At 40.0% G+C, this 18631-nt stretch overlaps 1 protein-coding gene across 5 annotated transcripts in view; it reads left to right on the top strand.

The window, feature by feature from the left end:
• VRK1 (VRK serine/threonine kinase 1) overlaps positions 1 to 18631 on the top strand; it is a 72903-nt gene that overhangs the window by 28350 nt on the left and 25922 nt on the right. For all 5 annotated transcript variants that reach the window (XM_038747878.1, XM_038747888.1, XM_038747896.1 and 2 more), the window contains exons 5-12: positions 3463 to 3532; positions 4709 to 4796; positions 8613 to 8721; positions 8876 to 8968; positions 12528 to 12660; positions 14455 to 14575; positions 15185 to 15243; positions 16962 to 17140. In XM_038747878.1, coding sequence (XP_038603806.1) covers positions 3463 to 3532; positions 4709 to 4796; positions 8613 to 8721; positions 8876 to 8968; positions 12528 to 12660; positions 14455 to 14575; positions 15185 to 15243; positions 16962 to 17140 — 852 coding nt within the window. The remainder of the gene's footprint in view (positions 1 to 3462; positions 3533 to 4708; positions 4797 to 8612; positions 8722 to 8875; positions 8969 to 12527; positions 12661 to 14454; positions 14576 to 15184; positions 15244 to 16961; positions 17141 to 18631) is intronic.

Below are 18631 nucleotides of genomic sequence, written 5' to 3'. Positions count from 1 at the left end.
TAATAATAATAATAATGATGGCATTTGTTAAGCGCTTACTATGTGCAAAGCACTGTTCTAAGCTCTGGGGAGCTACAAGGTAATCACGTTGTCCCATGTGGGGCTCACAGTCTTAATCCCCATTTTACAGATGAGGGAACTGAGGCTCAGAGAGGTGAAGTGGCTTGCCCAAGGTCACACAGCAGATATGTGGGGGAGCCAGGATTAGAACCCATGACCTCTGACTCCCAAGCCCGTGCTCTTTCCACTGAGCCACACTGCTTCTCATCTGGGAAGGCCTCCTGGAGGAGGTGTGATTTTTAGAGTCCCAGGCCCATGCTGTCTCTCCTACGCCAAGCCGCACATGAGTGCCGTGGGGCCGAGGGAAGGGCGAATGAAGGTTGCAAATCCAAGTGCAAGAGTGACATAGAAGAGAGTGGGAGGGGAGGCTTCAATGGGAGTCAGAGGTCATGGGTTCTAATCCAGGCTCTGCCACATGTCTGCTGTGTGACCTTGAGCAAGTCACTTCACTTCTCTGGGCCTCAGTCACCTCATCTGTCAAATGGGGATGAAGACTGTGAGCCCCACGTGGGACAACCTGATCACCTTGTATCCTCCCCCAACACTTATAACAGTGCTACGCACATAGTAAGCGCTTAATAAATGCCATCTTCATTTTTTCATTGTCAGTTTTAAGGCATATGGGATTGATTTAATTTATTAGGAGAGGTAAAAAATTTTCAGCGAGTGTCAGTGATCACTTTAGAATATGGTCATTGAAACAGTATTCGTAATGTGGATATTACAGGCATGGCCAAACCGTGGCTCATTTTGACTTGCCGCATGGTTCCTGCACATAGTAATAATAATAATGATAATAATAATAATAATAGTAGCTATGGCATTTAAGTGCCTCCTATGTGCCAAGCTGTATGCCAGGTTCTGGGGTAGAGACAAGATAATCGGGGCAACCTGTTATCCCTCACGTGGGACAACCTGATCACCTTGTCTCCCCCCCAACGCTTAGAATAGTGCTTTACACCTAGTAAGCACTTAAGAAATGCCATCATTATTATTATTGTTAGTCTTATGCTTCATTAATATTTTGCCACAGTGGGCTAAGTGCTGAGGTACATACAAGGTTATTAGATTGGACACAGTCCCTGTCCCACATGGGGATCACAGTCTAAGTAGGAAGGAGTAAGATTTAATCCCAATTTTACAGTTGAGGGGGAACTGAAGCAAAGCGACAAGTGTCTGCAGACAAGCATACAAGGCAGGATTAGAACCCTGGTCCTCTAACTCCCAGCCCCTTCCTCTCTCCACTATGTCATGCTGCTTGTTTTTATTTGCTACTCTCGGCCTTGCTCCGTATAAGGACCGTGTGTCTTCAGTTTATGAGCCGGGGCCATTTCTGCATTAACAGCAATGCAGTAATAATGTAATGGACATGGATACTTACAGCATCTGACGTATTTCGGAGCGAGTGATGGCCTTGACTTGCACTATTGAGGGACTTTAAGGCATCCTTAGAATAAGTGACTTGCTGAAGGGTATTTTTTGTTGTTGCCAAAAACAAGAGTAAGGGTCTGTTATTAATTTACCCTTATAGGCCCTCCCCTCAAACCCCCCTTTTCTCTGTAACAGTTAGATTTGAATGACCTGACTGAATAAGTGGCTCAACTTGATTTGCTTTTGTAGAGCCAGAAGTCTTTAGACACTGTCAAGGCTATCTGTTGGGTCATGCCGTCTCAAGGTAAACTGGTCTACATTTTTTAGTCAGGAAAGCATTGTTCAGACTGGAAGACGTTTCTTTCTTTGAGAAGTGATCTGAATTTTTAGTCATAAATTTTAATAGAGAAGAGCTGCTTGATACCGCTTCATTTCTAAGTGGCAGCAAGTTACACATTCAAAATCTATCATCTATTTTTTTTTTCATCATTTTGACACATATGTTTTCTAAAGATACTAGATACTCCACATATTAAAAAAAGGCAGTGCTAATTTCTTTTTTTAAGTGTTGGCTGTGGTGGTCGGCAGTTTCCTATTTGAAATATGCTAATATAATGATCAGTACTTACGGAGAAATACCTGTGGAATGTCCGCTCTGCTTTGTTATGATGGAATTCTGTTGAAGAAACTACAAAAAAACTATGAACTTTTATTTTATTGCACTTTTCATGTTAAAGGACAGTCAGTCATATAGGTCAAATCTCATTTGTTGCACAAATTAACACACTCCAAGGCATCCTAGAAAATCAGTGATATCAGGGTTTATGCACTTCCATCCTCGACACCTGTTTATGTATATATATTGTACAGTGTTATTTATTTTGATTATTGTAAATATATTTGTCTCATTAGAGTGTAACTTTTTTGTGGTCAGGGAATGTATGTGTTGTACTGTAACGTACTCTTCCAAGCGTTTAGTACGATGCTCTGTGCAGAGTAAGAGCTCAATAAATGCGATTGATTGATTGATAACCTATTCACTATGTCTTGCTCTCATCTCTCCTACCATAACTTCTTGTTCATGCTTCCCAGTCCCTGCTGGAAACTTCTTCCCCCTTCATAATGGATCAGAGCACAGCTTTCCCAGTCAGACAGAGCTCTTTCGAAGTTGCATTTCCCAAGGATTTCTTCCCATTTAATAATCTCCTCACTTTATATCCCCCAACTGCCACTTTGCCCTTTATGCCCCACTTCAGCATATAAATTCTCACAATCCCCTGTATCACTTATGTACATATTTTTCTGTTATTTCCTTCCTCTTACTACTTATTTATCTCCTTCCATAGATTATAAACTCCTCAAGGACAGGAATCAGCTATACTAATTCTGTTGAATTTTCCCAAGCATTTAGTACAGTGCTTCACAAATAGTTGGAGTTGGATTGTTAAAGTAAGCCCGTTGGGAAGAAAGTGAGATATTTACATAGCATTTTCCAAAGATAAATAACAAGTTGAGTTTTCTTCATACATGCAGTTGGATGCCTTTAATATGAATAAAGGAAATGAATTTCAAATTTCTGATAACATAGTACTGCATATAAAATTTGTTATTACCTACCAAACCTCAGAGCCTTGATTTCTTGGCAGGAAGATTTTGTTATAAGTATTATATTTACTGGAATCAATTTCCTATATTTTTCTAGTTTCATCAAGCCGTCCATAGATTTCCAGGATCATGAATCTCTTCTTTGAGAACAATGAATCTAACCTTTACCACAATATTTACTTATGTAACTGATTTGTCACTTAGAAATTGGATGGAAAGGAGAGATACAAGGCCTGTAAACTCTTCAGAACATTTTAAATAGTATGCTTAAAACTAGTAGGGCTTAATCTTTATTTCAGGGTTATTCAACATGCTTTATATAGAAAGAAAGAAATTTACCATGAGAATCTTTTATTCTGAGTTTTGAAAGAGAATTGCAAAGAAATTTTGAGGTGCTAGAATTAACTATACATTTTATCATTCAAGGAGCCCAGTGACAATGGACCTCTGTTTACAGAATTAAAGTTCTACCAGCGAGCTGCTAAACCAGAGCTAAGTAAGCTGTATTCCATATTATCCTTCAGGCTCTCTCCTACCCTCCTCCTCCCTCCCCATTTTCAACTTCAAAATAATTCGGATTTACAAATGAAGACTGGGAAGCTTATTTACACGTATAGGCAGCTGAAATCCCAAAATTGCATTTTTAACATGTGGATGCAGGTTGAACATTTTTTAAAAAATTAATTTAATTTTTATATTATAAATATATTCTTCAACCCTAAATGGATGCCTATCCTTGTTTAATGTGCAGTTGTTTTTCTCAGATAGATAAGTAATGATAATCATAGAGTCCTACTCAGTAGCTACCATTTCTTGACTTCTGCCACAGTTATAAGCTTTTGAGACTATAACGTAATTTTCTCCCTTCCCTCAAAAGAAAGCTTTTGAGACATGATCGAGAGTTCTGATCATGACAGTTTGGATTTTATATCGATACTAAAAAAAAAAGCCAACCCAGAAACTTGCAGGAAGATTGAGAGTATTGGAAAAACCGATCATAAAGTACATTTTTCAATGTATAGGGTATAATTACAAAGATTTTTGGTTAATTTCCACATTATAGAAGTCTTCCAGATAATTCATTCCCCTCTAGCCTTATTTTATTACATATTAATAAATCGTAATTAATTACAATTAATAAAATGAGTATATATTAATAAAATAAGTGCATAGAAGGAAAACAGTTGTCCTTTTAGGAAAACTAACGCTGCTGATGTAGACTGTTGGTCTCCCATTTTCAACTCCTGGGAGCAGTTGGGATACAGATCTCCGTGTAATGCAGTGGGCAGTCTTTATTTCTGGGTTGGCTTGTGTCGTCCGGCTGCCTGATCAGTGTGGTTCAGACCAGGTTAGCCCAAGGAAGCTCTCTAGTCATTAGCTAGATATATAGTGGATATATTTTTAATTCTGGCTCATTGCCTCACCTCTCTGATACCAATAAGTATGGAAAGGGCTTGAGCGCAATAAAAAAAAAATAAGTTGAACCCCCGTACAAGATTGGTTTGATTGCTTTGGATACTGGCTAATGAAGTATGACCTCACTGACTTGTTCTGAGACTTAGGCTTATTAGCAAACAGTGTTCCTGAATATACAATAAATGTGCCTGGCTCTTTTGTAGAAGACTCTTAAGTGGTAAGCTCAAAATCACAAATTTCTATTTTTAATTTTTAGTTCAGAAGTGGACTCGTTCCCATAAATTGAAGTATCTGGGGGTTCCTAAGTATTGGGGATCTGGACTACATGACAAAAATGGAAATAGGTAAATATAATCATATAGATCTTGCATAATCTTCCTACCTTTTTTTTTTGGGAAATCTGTGTATTAAAGTTCTCGTGAAACAGTAAAAAAAGGTTAGGCTTAAATTGTACTTACAAGAATCTGGATGAATGTTTGGAAAATTTACGTTTGTTTCATTGTTTTCAGTTCCATTTTCAACTTTTCCCCAATGGAATATTGTGACATTCCATTAGTATATGACCTACAGTGGAATGTGGTTATAATGAGATGCAAGTGACCAAGAAATTAATGGTGCTAAAAGAGAAAGTTGTACCAAGAGGAGAAATGTTTCATAGTTTTTTTCCCCATGGATAATCTGGGACTTGACACTGCATGTCATGATAACCGGGTTTATTTAATATTCTAATAGTCATGTTAATATCTAGGTTCTCCTGAACACGAAAGATGTGAACAACAAATAGTAAGGTAAATTATAATACAGAGGAAGGGAGAAAGCATAATATCCACCCATAGTACCCAGATGCTACTATTTGAAAAGACAAGGGATAACTACATAAAAGTTTCAAATGCTTTGAAATGCCATATTTCATTCTTCACACTATATGCGGTTATAGTTGTGAGATAAGGGTCTATTTAAAAGCAAGTGATTACCTTTTCAACTTTTCCCGGCAAACCGTACTTTTCCACAAATGGGAGGATAGAGGGGAAAGGCAAAGAATGGGCTGTCTTGGAGGCATATCTCCATGAAAAATCTCTCTGAAAAATCTGCTGTTTTCCAACCAACTCTGTCTTGTTTTCCTGCATGACATTCAAGCCATATAGCACTGAGTTAAAAGAGATGACTGCATAAATTGATGTTGTTAGGCCAGGGACTAGAGAAGAACAGGAAATGGCAGCAACAGCTATCCATCACCCTCAGGTCAGTGACCAAGGTGATGACTGTTGGCCTGTCTTCTCTTTTTGATTTCCACCAACAGGTGTTACGGGAAGCCAGGAAAACCTCTAGCGTGGGCTGTGTTTAGAGGGTTTTTTTTTGTGTGCGTGTGTGTGGTTTTTTTTTTTTTTGGAGATATTGCATGACTGACTTAAAAACCCACCTCATTCCACTGGTCTGGTCTGATCGGAGCGGAGACTACCGTGGGACCTTCAGAGGAAGGTTCTCCTCCTTTCCAGGACCCCAATGGGAGAAGAGCTTGGGTGTTCTCCCCCCTGGGGCTGCAAGGGGTGAAAAGAGCTCCATTTTTCTAAGAGGATTTCCATGTAGGCTGAATGCTGACACTGTAGGGTCAACTGTGAGATCAGTGCGGTATTTAGCATAATAATTTTAGTCCTTGAATTTTTGTCCTAAGTAGAATAGTACTCCCAAGAGAAAGTAGTCAGTGTTTTCTGGGCTGTTCAGGAAGAGAGCCCTTAGTTGGTGATAATTATTTCTGAAAAGTGCTACCCTATTAAAAGCTTAGGTGTCATGGTACCTGACTGGGGTAGTCACTGTTTGCACACCAGATTCCCGAGCACTCTTTGCCAACTCCCCTTGCCCCCTAAAAATACATGATGTGGGATAGAACCAACTGAAAAAGGTTTAAAACCAGGTGTTTGGCTATCCTCTAACTGGCAGAGGAAGAGGATGAGTTGCTCTTCATAATACCAAATTAATTTTGGACGTTTGAGGTTACTAAGAACAAATTCCCATTTGGCCTGCAAAACGTAATAAACCTCTTCAAGTATAAGCACTTTTTGTGGACCGTATTTTGATATGTTTGTCAGTCCTCCCATCTTCAAAGCCTCATTAAAATCACTTCTCCAAGAGGCCCATCCTGGAGGTAATTGTGTTTTAAAAATATATTAATTCTAATTCAAAATTACTATGTGTAACACTGCCAGGATAAATTTTAGTGAGCGGCCAGAGATAGCTGAATTCCTGAAAAAATTCAGACGGTCACTAATGAAAACTGCCTTTTGTCTCAAATCAGCTTGAGTTGCCTCATCCTGCCTGCTTCTTTGATAGAATAAGCTTAAAGATATTGCGAGTTCTTTCCCAACTGAAAAAAGTTTTAATTGATTCTGAGATCATTTGCATGCTCCTTGCAGGCAAGGGAATGTCTACCAGCTCTGTTCTGTTGTACTCTTCCAAGCACTTAGTACAGTGCTTTATCTAGAGAGAGCACTCAATAAATCCCATCGGTGGACTGATTTCATGGCTAGAACGGTATCTTTTTCTTAACTGTCATCTTCAAAATGTAAATGCTGTCAGTCTCCATGTTGAATATAGTAGTTTTATTTGTATAAAACGTTTACACTTGTAAAAAGGTGAACTTCATGCTTAAGCACCGTTGTGGGGGTACACACTTAGCTTTTACTTTGACTTGCGCATGTAGGTTTTCTGAATTGCTACTTATATATTAAATTATTGCAAGATTTGGTGCACAAAACATTCCCCTTTGACTTATAATGGTGCTTCTGGTCAAAATACTACATCAGTCAAAGCAGTCTCCACACGCATCTTTTCTATTGTGCATTACTGTAGTGCCTTCAACAGAAGACAGAAACTACCTGAATGAATTAATTTAAAACCCACCTCATTCCACTGGTCTGGTCCGATTGGAGCAGAGAATACCATGCTAGAATACTTCTAGGCACAAGCACCATAAAAACACTCATTTCAAATACTGAATTTCATTGTAGATAATGAAAGGGAAGGAAAATGCTAGTGGTTAGAATCAGAGCCTGAATAAGAAGTTTAAGATTATATTCCCACATACACAACTGCTTTATGGTAAAGGCAATTCACTAAATTTTCCTTTCGGTAAAAGAGATTATAGTGCTCATTTGTAGAACACTAAGTGCCCGACACTTAAAAGAGATTATAGTGCTCATTTGTAGAACACTTAAGTGCCCGACACTGGTTGCGGTATTTTTTTCCAGAGCAAATGTAGCAACCAGAAACTTGGATAAATGGAATATGGATGCAACCCCAGCATTAGAAGTTGTCCTGAGGGTCCTCCCCCATCTTCTTTTTTCCCCAACTCAGGGTAAGGTGTGGGTACCTTGCGTCAGTCACCATCTCTGTTCCCAGTTGAGGTGAATCTCTTCTCAGCCCACTTCCCCTCCATCCAGTCGGCTACCACGATAGCCAATCTCAACTACTGCATCGGACCCCCTCCCTAAGCAGTTCACACTTGAAGCATTTTTCTGCAAAAGCCCCTCCACTGCCCTCTCTCCTCAGAAAACTCCAGTGGTCGCCCACCCATAATAATAATAACAATAATGGCATTTATTAAGCGCTTACTATGTGCAAAGCATTGTTCTAAGCACTGGGGAGGTTGCAAGGTGATCAGGTTGTCCCACTAGGGGCTCACAGTCCTAATCCTCATTTTACAAATGAGGGAACTGAGGCACAGAGAAGTGAAGTGACTTGCCCAAAGTCACACAGCTGACAAGTGGTGGAGCTGGGATTTGAACCCACGACCTCTGAACTCCAAAAGCCTGTGCTCGTTCCACTGAGCCACGCTGCTTCTCAAATCAAAACAGATACTCCTTAATGCACTTAATGCACTCAAGCAGAGCCTCAGTTGCATGGCTTAGAAATGTAGCTAAATGGTATAAATAAGAACTGTTTATTTTGTTTTGTTAGTATGTTTGGTTTTGTTCGCTGTCTCCCCCTTTTAGACTGTGAGCCCACTGTTGGGGAGGGACTGTCTCTATATGTTGCCAACTTGTACTTCCCAAGCGCTTAGTACAGTGCTCTGCACACAGTAAGCGCTCAATAAATACGATTGATGATGATGATATAGCAAAATAATACAAAGAAGTACTTCATAATTTATTTGATCCTCTCAGCTATAGGTTTATGGTCATGGACCGCTTTGGAAGTGATCTTCAGAAAGTGTACGAAGCTAATGCAAAGAAGTTTTCCCGAAAAACAGTTTTGCAGTTGAGCTTAAGAATAGTAAGTGATCTATTTTTCCTTGTTTTTTAAAAAATGTTTCCTTTATGCATTCTTTTTTGAAAGCGATCTTGAGTTTACGTTGCCTATAGGTCCTCAGCTGGTTGGAGTTAGGCACGTCATCTTTATTTTTTTTTTTTGTCATTGTGTCTCGTAGCTGGACATACTGGAATATATCCATGAACATGAATACGTGCATGGAGATATCAAGGCCTCAAATCTTCTCCTGAGCCACAAGAATCCTGATCAGGTAATCCAAATTATTTTATTTGTATTGTTTTAAACCTGTTGATTGGAAAGCGATAGGGTTAATGTGGCCATAAAACTCCTGTTTTTTAAAAATGTATACAATGAAACCAATATTTCTGACACTTCTATCACGTTAACAGTCTACACTCTTTGATTAAATATGCTGGCAGTTTTTCAAGTTGGCTATTTTGCCCTAAATAATATTCAAGAGGAGTTCTTGTGATATGGAATGAATTTCAAATAGCTGTTTGGGAGTGGAAGCTTAAAATTATATAGTGTACCAATGAATTATGTTTGCCTGTCTGCTTTGTCACTATTTTATTTCTTTGTTCAAGAGATCCATCAAATATAAAGTGTTCTGTTACTTGGAAAATTTGGTCTTTAACATGTCGATTATTCACGTCGACTGGGTTACAGAAATATCTTAGTTGTCTAATTTTTTTTATTGTTTGTGTGTGGAATTCAAATGTGCATTTATCCCATTCTGTCCTACTCCTTCCATGACTTTCCTCGGAAAGAAGGGAACGCTGCAATTTTTCAGTGTAGTGCGGGCGCCATCCAAGAATCGTGTGGTCTAGCGCATGTCTTCTGTCTTCAGCTTAGACAGTTAAATGTGCTGTGGAAGCAGCGTGGCTCAGTGGAAAGAGCCCGGGCTTGGAGTCAGAGGTCATGGGTTCAAATCCCGGCTCCGCCAGTTGTCAGCTGTGTGACTTTGGGCAAGTCACTTAATAATAATAATAATAATAATAATAATAATAATAATGCATTTATTAAGCGCTTACTATATGCAAAGCACTGTTCTGTGCCTCAGTTACCTCATCTGTAGAATGGGGATTAAGATTGTGAGCTCCACGTGGGACAACCTGATCACCTTGTATCCCTCCAGCGCATAGAACAGTGCTTTGCACATAGTAAGCGCTTAACAAACACCATCATTATTATTGTGGGCCTCTAGGTGCATCAGAATATATTTATCCTACTGTTTCTTCAGACTGGTTCCAACACTTGACCTCTAATCCCATCTGATCCTGAATCTTCTACTATATTTTGTCTGCCACTTTTAGACTGTGAGCCCGCTGTTGGGTAGGGACTGTCTCTATATGTTGCCAACTTGGACTTCCCAAGCGCTTAGTACAGTGCTCTGCACACAGGAAGCGCTCAATAAATACGATTGATTGATTGCCTCTGTGAGAGCTCTGCTAGGTCTCGGTCTGATCCGTAGTCGTGCTCAGGGTGACCAGTCGAAAGGTGGGACAGGTTCAATTTGCAGCAAGGCCGCTTGGTCGTTTCCCTCCCCAACCTTGGGTTTCCCGCGGGATGTGGGGGAGCCATAAGTAGCAGGGGCTCAGTCAGTACTGGTTCAGTCAGAAAGGCTCTCACCTGCTCAGGAATAGGTATATTCCTGCAGGGACAGTGGCATAATGTAGAATCAGTCAATCAATCAATCACATTTATTGAGCGCTTACTGTGTGCTGGCAACATATAGAGACAGTCCCTACCCAACAGTGGGCTCACAGTCTAAAAGGGGGAGACAGAGAACAAAACCAAACATATTAACAAAATAAAATAAATAGAATAGATATGCACAAGTAAAATAAAAATAAATAAATAAATAAATAGAACAGAACTTTCCCCTCATCATAGTAATAATTGTGGGAGACGAGTGCTTACTGTGTGCCGAGCACTGCACTAAGTCCCGGGGTAGCTACAAGATAATCAGGCCAAGCCCAGTCCCTGTCCCACACGGGGCCCGCAGTCTGAAGGGGCGAGAGAACAGGTATTGAATCCCTTTGTGATTTCCCAGCCCGACTACTGTCAGCCTCCGTACTGATCACCCCACCCGCAGTCTTTCCCTTCTCTGAGTTGTACACGGATCATTGTTCTAAAATGTCCCTTCAAGGCCCTGCTGAGAGCTCACCTCCTCCAGGAGGCCTTCCCAGACTGAGCCCCTTCCTTCCTCTCCCCCTCGTCCCCCTCTCCATCCCCCCATCTTGCCTCCCTCCCTTCCCCACAGCACCTGTATATATGTATATATGTTTGTACATATTTTTTTACTCTATTTATTTATTTATTTAATTTATTTGTACATATCTATTCTATTTATTTTATTTTGTTAGTATGTTTGGTCTCTGTCTCCCCCTTTTAGACTGTGAGCCCACTGTTGGGTAGGGACTGTCTCTATATGTTGCCAATTTGTACTTCCCAAGCGCTTAGTACAGTGCTCTGCACATAGTAAGCGCTCAATAAATACGATTGATGATGATGATGATGATGTCCTTCTGATAGAGTGTTCTGCACCTAGGCGCTCAATAAACAGTGATGATGGGGGTAGAGATTTTCTCGGCACTGTTTTGCCTTTTCTTCTTTTTCTTTTCTCCTTTTCTTATTCACATCAATATGATTCTTTTTCACATCAACCTTTTCTTTTTCTCCTTTTCTTCTTCTTCCTTTTCCCCCTTCCTTGTCCTTCCTTTCACGTCTTACTCCTAATGAATAAATGTCAGATGTACTTATTCAGCAATTATTTACCGTAAAGCACTGGTTTTGGAGGAAGACATCCTGTCTGCCTGCAGGGACTTTGTTGCCGATTGGGAGTCGGAAGGATGTGGATTCTAATCCTGGCTCTGCCACTTGTCTGCTGTGTGACCTTGGGCGAGTCACTTCACTTCTGTGGGACTCAGTTACCTCATCGCTAAAATGGGGATTAAGATTGTGAGCCCCATGTGGAACACGGACTGTGTCCAACCTGATTAGCCTGTATCTACCCCAGTGCTTAGTGTAGTGCCTGGCACATAGCGCTAAACATCTGTGCCTCGGTTACCTCATCTGTAAAATGGGGATTGAGACTGTGAGCCCTATGTGGGATAGGGACTGTGTCCAATCTGATTTGGTCCTATCCACCCCAGTGCTTAGTACAGTGCCTGGCACATACTAAGTGCTTAATATCACAATTATTATTATTAGTAACAACAAATACTCCATAAAAAGGACCTTAAAATGATCATTTCTTCTTTTTCATCCTTCATCAAGTGATCAGCTTCTTTTCTCACCCCACTATAAACCTTTAACTACTAAGCATTGATGGACATGTGTTACAGCAGAGTATAAGAAATAGGGAGAAATTTGCAGTGCTCTCAAATGCTCTTACAGAAATACTGTCAAAATACCATGTAGGGTCTTTTGTTGATTATGGCAGTCTAATTTGGGAATCAGTGCCAAGAGCATTTTAAAGTTCAAAAGACTTTTCCTCTGGTGGACTAGTTTACCGTGTGTAGTGCTGGTAATTCCTAGCATTCATAATCACATATATAAAAAGCCTCAGGGATGGTAATCCACACAAAATCTCTCTGGACCAAATAGATTGTCTAGCTAACTGAAAAGATGAATTTTCAGAAGGATATAGTGTTGGTCAGTAAAAAGTAGTTTAGAATTCAGGCACAGGATTGAGCTCAGTCTTTTCCTTTAATTGGTGAATAACAGTGATTGGTATCCCAGAGTTAGTTTGTCACTTGATGATTTTTCTTCCTAAACCTGAGGCTGTGTGGCATTTGCAATTGTAGGTGTATTTAGTAGACTATGGCCTTGCTTATCGCTATTGTCCAGAAGGAATTCACAAAGAATACAAAGAAGACCCCAAAAGGTGTCATGACGGAACTCTCGAATATACTAGTATTGATGCACACAAGGGAGTGGGTGAGTAAGGAGTATTCATTCATTTGTTTTTATTGAGTATGTCCTGCACTATGGCTCGGGGAGTATGCACCAGGGTGCGTATAATATACTGTACTTGTTATCATCCTTGACTCCGCTCTCTCATTCACCCCACACATCCAGTCTGTCACCAAAACCTGCCGGTCTTACCTCCAGAACATACCAAGATCCGCCCTTTCCCCTCCATCCAAACTGCTACCTTGCTGGTTCAGTCTCTCATCCTATCCCGACTGGATTACTGCATCGGCCTCCTTTCTGATCTCCCATCCTCCTGTTTCTCCCCGCTTCAGTCTATACTTCACTCTGCTGCCCGGATTATCTTTCTACAGAAATGCTCTGGGCATGTCACTCCCTTCCTCAAAAATCTCCAGTGGCTGCCTGTCAACCTACGCATCAGGCAAAAACTCCTCACTCTCGGCTTCAAGGCTCACCATCACCTCGCCCCCTCCTACCTCACCTCCCTTCTCTCCTTCTCCAGCCCAGCCCGCACCCTCCGCTCCTCTTCCACCGCTAATCTCCTCCCCGTGCCTCGTTCTCGCCTGTCCCGCCGTCGACCCCGGCCCACGTCCTCCCCCTGGCTTGAAGTGCCCTCCCTCCGCACATCCGCCAAGCTAGCTCTCTTCCTCCTTTCAAAGCCCTACTGAGAGCTCACCTCCTCCAGGAGGCCTTCCCAGACTGAGCCCCCCTTACCTCTCCTCTTCTTCCCCTCCCCATCACCCCCCCACCCTACCCCCGTCCTCTCCCCGCAGCAGTTGTGTATATTTGTTCAAATTTATTGCTCTATTTATTTTATTAATGATGTGTATATAGCTATAATTCTATTTATTCTGATGGTATTGACACCTGTCTACTTGTTTTGTTGTCTGTCTCCCCCTTCTAGACTGTGAGCCCGTTGTTGGGTAGGGACTGTCTCTACACGTTACCGATTTGTACTTCCCAAGTGCTTAGTACAGTGCTCTGCGCACAGTAAGCGCTCAATAAATGCGATTGAATGAATGAATGAATGCATGAATGAATTCAGAGTATAATGTGAATGACACATTCCTGCCCCTGATTTAGACTTTGAAAATGTTACATCCATTTAAAAAAACTAGCCTCTAATTTTGAGCCTTAATTCTTTTGGGACATCTGGTGTGTGTTTGTAATATATAGTAATATGTATTACAAATATATGGAGAGATTGAGAACGTTTTATATAAGGGTTTACTGTGTCATCAGATTGATTTGATATAATAGAAGATTCTTCCCAATGAATGTAGCTTTTATGTAAAAAAGGGGATTTGCAATGTGCCAAATCTGTCATTTTCATTTTATTCTGTAGTTTGAGTCTAGTCAACTGTTACTTTTCCAAAGAAAGCATTTGGGTACAAAATGTTTCAGATGTATATTCTTAGAGGAATGACAATTTCCTAATTTTAGTCTCTATAAGAGATTGCTCTTTTTTTTGGTTGGTTTTGTTCTGGAGCCTGGTCATTATTTACAATATTCCACAGTGTAGGAAGTTTTTATCATTTGGTTTGAATGCTGAATATGAACTGTCTTGTCTATTTCCTCTAGACTGTAAGCTTGTAGTGGGTGGGGAACGTGTCCGTTTATTGTTGTATTGTACTCTCCCAAGCGCTTAGTACAATGTTGTGCGCACAGTAAGCACTCAATAAATAGGACTGAATGAATTGAATGAATATTGTGAAATAAGCACACTGATCAAGTCTACACAGGGCAACATTTGCCGCAGTTGTTTATGTGTATAAATGTGTATCTGTCCTCTGTCTGCAGCACCATCGAGGCGGGGTGATTTGGAGATACTTGGTTATTGCATGATCCAGTGGCTCAGTGGTCACCTTCCATGGGAAGACAACTTGAAGGATCCCAACTACGTCAGAGATTCGAAAATTAGGTTAGAGGAGATGTTTTGCTCTTCTTTAATAGGCAAATGCACAGTTTTTACATATAATAATAATGTAAATAATAATAATAATGTATTATTTACATATTGTATAATATAATAATAATAATAATAATTTGTTAAGCACTTACTATATGCAAAGCACTGTTCTAAGCACTGGGGAGGTTACAAAGTGATCAGGTTGTCCCACGGGGGGCTCACGGTCTTAATCCCCATTTTTACAGATGAGGGAACTGAGGCCCAGAGAAGTGAAGTGACTTGCCCAAAGTCACACAGCTGACAATTGGCAGAGCCGGAATTTGAACCCATGACCTCTGACTCCAAAGCCTGGGCTCTTTCCACTGCGCCATGCTGCTTAAAAATATTAGTGTCAGAAATATTTAGTCCAAAGAGCTTTTCAGGGTGCAAGCAGTGAAGGTTTTAGTAAGATCCGAATTTTTGTAGGCGAGGAGCCTTGAGGTTAGCATTTCCTTAGTACTGTTCTACTATTTATGAACAAGTCGGTGAACAAATCCATTCTTAATGTGATTTCGTAGTATTGTTAAATTCACGTATGGAACGGTGGCTTAAAACAATGACTCATTCTTTGCTCTTTTGTAGCTACAGAGAAAACATTGCGAGTTTGATGGACAAGTGCTTTCCAGGGAAAAATAAGCCAGGTGGGATGCGTCTTATTAAATTTAATGCAGATTTTGTTGTTATGAAAAAATAAATAACTCTGAAATTTTTCCTTGAGTAAAATACATTTATTTTGCAAACCATTGCTCTTTTTTTGTGAAATGTCATTCTCCGACATTTAAAGGTATCTTAGTAAAATAGGAAACTTGAAAGTTCCAGATTAAGCTAAATAATCATCTTGAGGGTGGAAGGAACCCTAAATAAATCCCCATTGGTATATTACTTTGGAAAGAAGAGTGGCCTGGGGCTTTCTGAATGGTGACACTGCTCATCAGCATTCCCTTGCAGAGACTGATTTATTCTTCTTTTTGTTCATTAGTTGCCTACTTTTCCTCTCCAGTACAGTTGGAGAGTGGGAGGAAGGTGGGATGAGAATGGTGGAAAAATTCAAAATAGTTAATTTTTACTGTTTCTTTAAACAGTCTTAGTAAGATTCAGTAGGGATGGACGTTGAAGATGAAAATGAGGTTTTTGGATCATCGGTTTCATTTTCATTTCATTTATGTTGCCAATTTGTACTTCCCAAGCGCTTAGTACGGTGCTCTGCACACAGTAAGCGCTCAATAAATACGATTGATGATGATGATTTTCAGTGCTTGGCATAAAGCACTTAACAAATGCACAATTATTATTTTGTCCATTCTCTCCTATCTTCTTTTAGCTTGGTCAGTTCCTAGGTAACTTTGTACAGTATTTGGATTAGATGTGTGTTTCAACTGAAGAATATAAATTTTATTTAAACAAATATTGACAAGCCATCCTATCGAGGACAATTATAGTCATATTTAGATAATATATATTTTGGACTTATCCATTTTTTAAAAAAAGAAAACCAATAACCCAAAGTTAGTATTTTTTGGGAGAAACAAGTGTTTGATCAGAAATTAGCTCCTATGTTTGCCAAGTCATTTTCAACTAGTATTTCCATCACTTTAAGATATTTTATTACACCATGTCTGATATTTTTCTAATTCTTCTAACTTTTTCAGTGGAAAAGGTATTTAAGTGCTTACTTTCAGTGGTATTTATTGTGTGCTTACTGTATGCAGAGCACTGAACTGAGTGCTTGGGAGCTTACTATGTGTCAAGCACTGTTCTAAGTTCTGGGGCAAATAGACGTTAATCGCATTGTATACAGTCCCCATCCCAAATGGGGCTCAACAGTCCAAGTCGGAGGACAGACAGGTATTGAATCCTCACTTTACAGTTGAAGAAACTGAGGCACAGAGAAGTTGAGTGACTTGCCCAAGGTCACACAGCAGCCAAGTGGCAGAGCAGGGATTAGAACCTACGTCCTTTGACTCCCCAGCCTGATTGCCTTCCACTAGCCATACTGCTTCCTCTGTGGGGATTATTCTTTTCTGAACTTTTTTTGATTCTAGAATAATATTCTTTTGATGTAGACCATAAGTACATTTTCACAGTGGGTTTCAAAGTCAGTTTTCTTTTACATGTTTCACAAAACCTGAATTTTGTAGTGTGCTTCTCAACCAATATATGCCTATGCACGACAGCACCAGTATAGCACCGTGGAGAAGCAGAGTAAAGATTTCAAGGCAATAAAATATATTTTAGCTCATCCTGAGAGCGGTAATTGAACTTAAACAACTAATAGGACGACTGGATTATGTTGGTGTAAAATATATTGATTTAGATAAAAAATTAACAGCTTTAAAGAACATGTTTTATATTCTTCTAGATGAAATTGCCAAGTACTTGGAAACTGTGAAGTTATTGGGTTACACTGAAAAACCCCTCTATCAGAGGTTACGTGACATTCTTTTACAAGGACTCAGGACCATTGGTAGTAAAGATGATGGCAACTTGGACTTTGGTATAGCGGAAAATGGAGACACGAGAGCTAAACCAGGGCCAAAGGTAACTATGATTTTTCCACCGTTAAAGCATTCCCTTGGTTTAAAATTAGTTATAAATGCAACAAGTATCTTAAGCACCAAAACTACCTTATTCCTCTCTCATTCATGAAAACCCCCATGCAAGAGCAAGCATTTTTTCCTAATTTAATGACACTAATTGTTCGGACACTTAAGACTGAAATGAGACTAAATTTAAGAAGTCGTGACTTCGTAATGTGGTGATCATTTAAGAATACAGAATTTTTATGTAACTTTAATTACATTTGAACGGATGTGACCTTTTGGTTTACCCTTTGAAGGATCTGACTATCTGTTGAAAGATCCAGAAGGTGTTTTAATAGAGCTAAGTTGAATGCTCTAATCAAGCTTTGTTTCCCTTCCCGAATCTCACATTTAGTAATGAATTTTTACTTGGATGTCTTGGTGAGTTAATCTCTTTCCGGGGTTGTGACAAGTTAATGCATGTCTTCTTGAGCACACACAAGGCATTGTTAGAGCTGAAGATCTTGTAGTTTAAAGACGTATTAGAGCTCTCTTGAGATTATTTTCTGATCTGATAAGTTATTCATGGCTAGTGTAGGTTTTTAGAGTTAAAATAAAGAGCCTTTAACATTTCAGTAATACTTTTATGATCTTTTAGCTCCATGTGCTGGGCTAAATTGCTGGAATTCCTGAATAAGTTAGCGTGAAGATGTGCACATGGCCATTTCTGGGGTTCCCCCCGTTGTCATAGGCATTTGAGACATGGCCATTGCATTGTATGTCTTAAATTGTCCTTCTTCACTGGTCATGTCTGCCTAGGGGATTAAAAAAAAAGCATTTTGGGGGTGGGGGGAATCTCAAACTTACACACTTTAATGGCAGAGTGGAAGCTACTTCATTTTCAGCCTAAAACCACGTGTGTTCTTGCAGCATGGATTTTTGTCTTTTTTGATTATGATGGCCTGTGTCCTCCTGAGCAGCCCGCGTATCTTCCCAATTGAAGGCTGCTGGCCAGATAGATATGTTGGGAGCTTTGTGCCTCCCTGTTTGGGCTGTGGTGACTGCCATAAGGTGCCTTGGGGTACCTCTGGGGATGCTGGAACAGGACTGGGAAGTGTGAAAAGGAGCCAGCTGGCTAGTCCGTCCCAGTACTCTTGAGATGGAACTTTTGGAATTGAGCTCCACAGACTTCATGAAGCTCCCTTCCTACATGTAAAGTTTGAGCCTGAGAGATGGCCCGCACAGAGGGATGCTAGTCAGAAATGGCTTAATAAATGCCATTATTATTATTATTATCATCAATGTTGAATGGCATGATAATGGTCCCGCAGTGATGATAATGAAAGAAGTCAAACACAACTTGAATTTATGAATGTACTGCATTACAAGAAAAAAATGAAATTTGTATGTCAACTGAGAAAACATGCCCTAAAAGTAAAGTACATAATGGTTTGCCTTTGCTACTCAAGTCTCAATGATTGCCAAGGCTTTTGTTTTATTTGAGTATAGT

The sequence above is a fragment of the Tachyglossus aculeatus genome, chromosome 1, assembly GCF_015852505.1.
Source record: "Tachyglossus aculeatus isolate mTacAcu1 chromosome 1, mTacAcu1.pri, whole genome shotgun sequence".
In the NCBI taxonomy this organism is placed as follows: Eukaryota; Metazoa; Chordata; class Mammalia; order Monotremata; family Tachyglossidae; genus Tachyglossus; species Tachyglossus aculeatus.
This window is presented reverse-complemented; position numbering and strand designations above follow the sequence as displayed.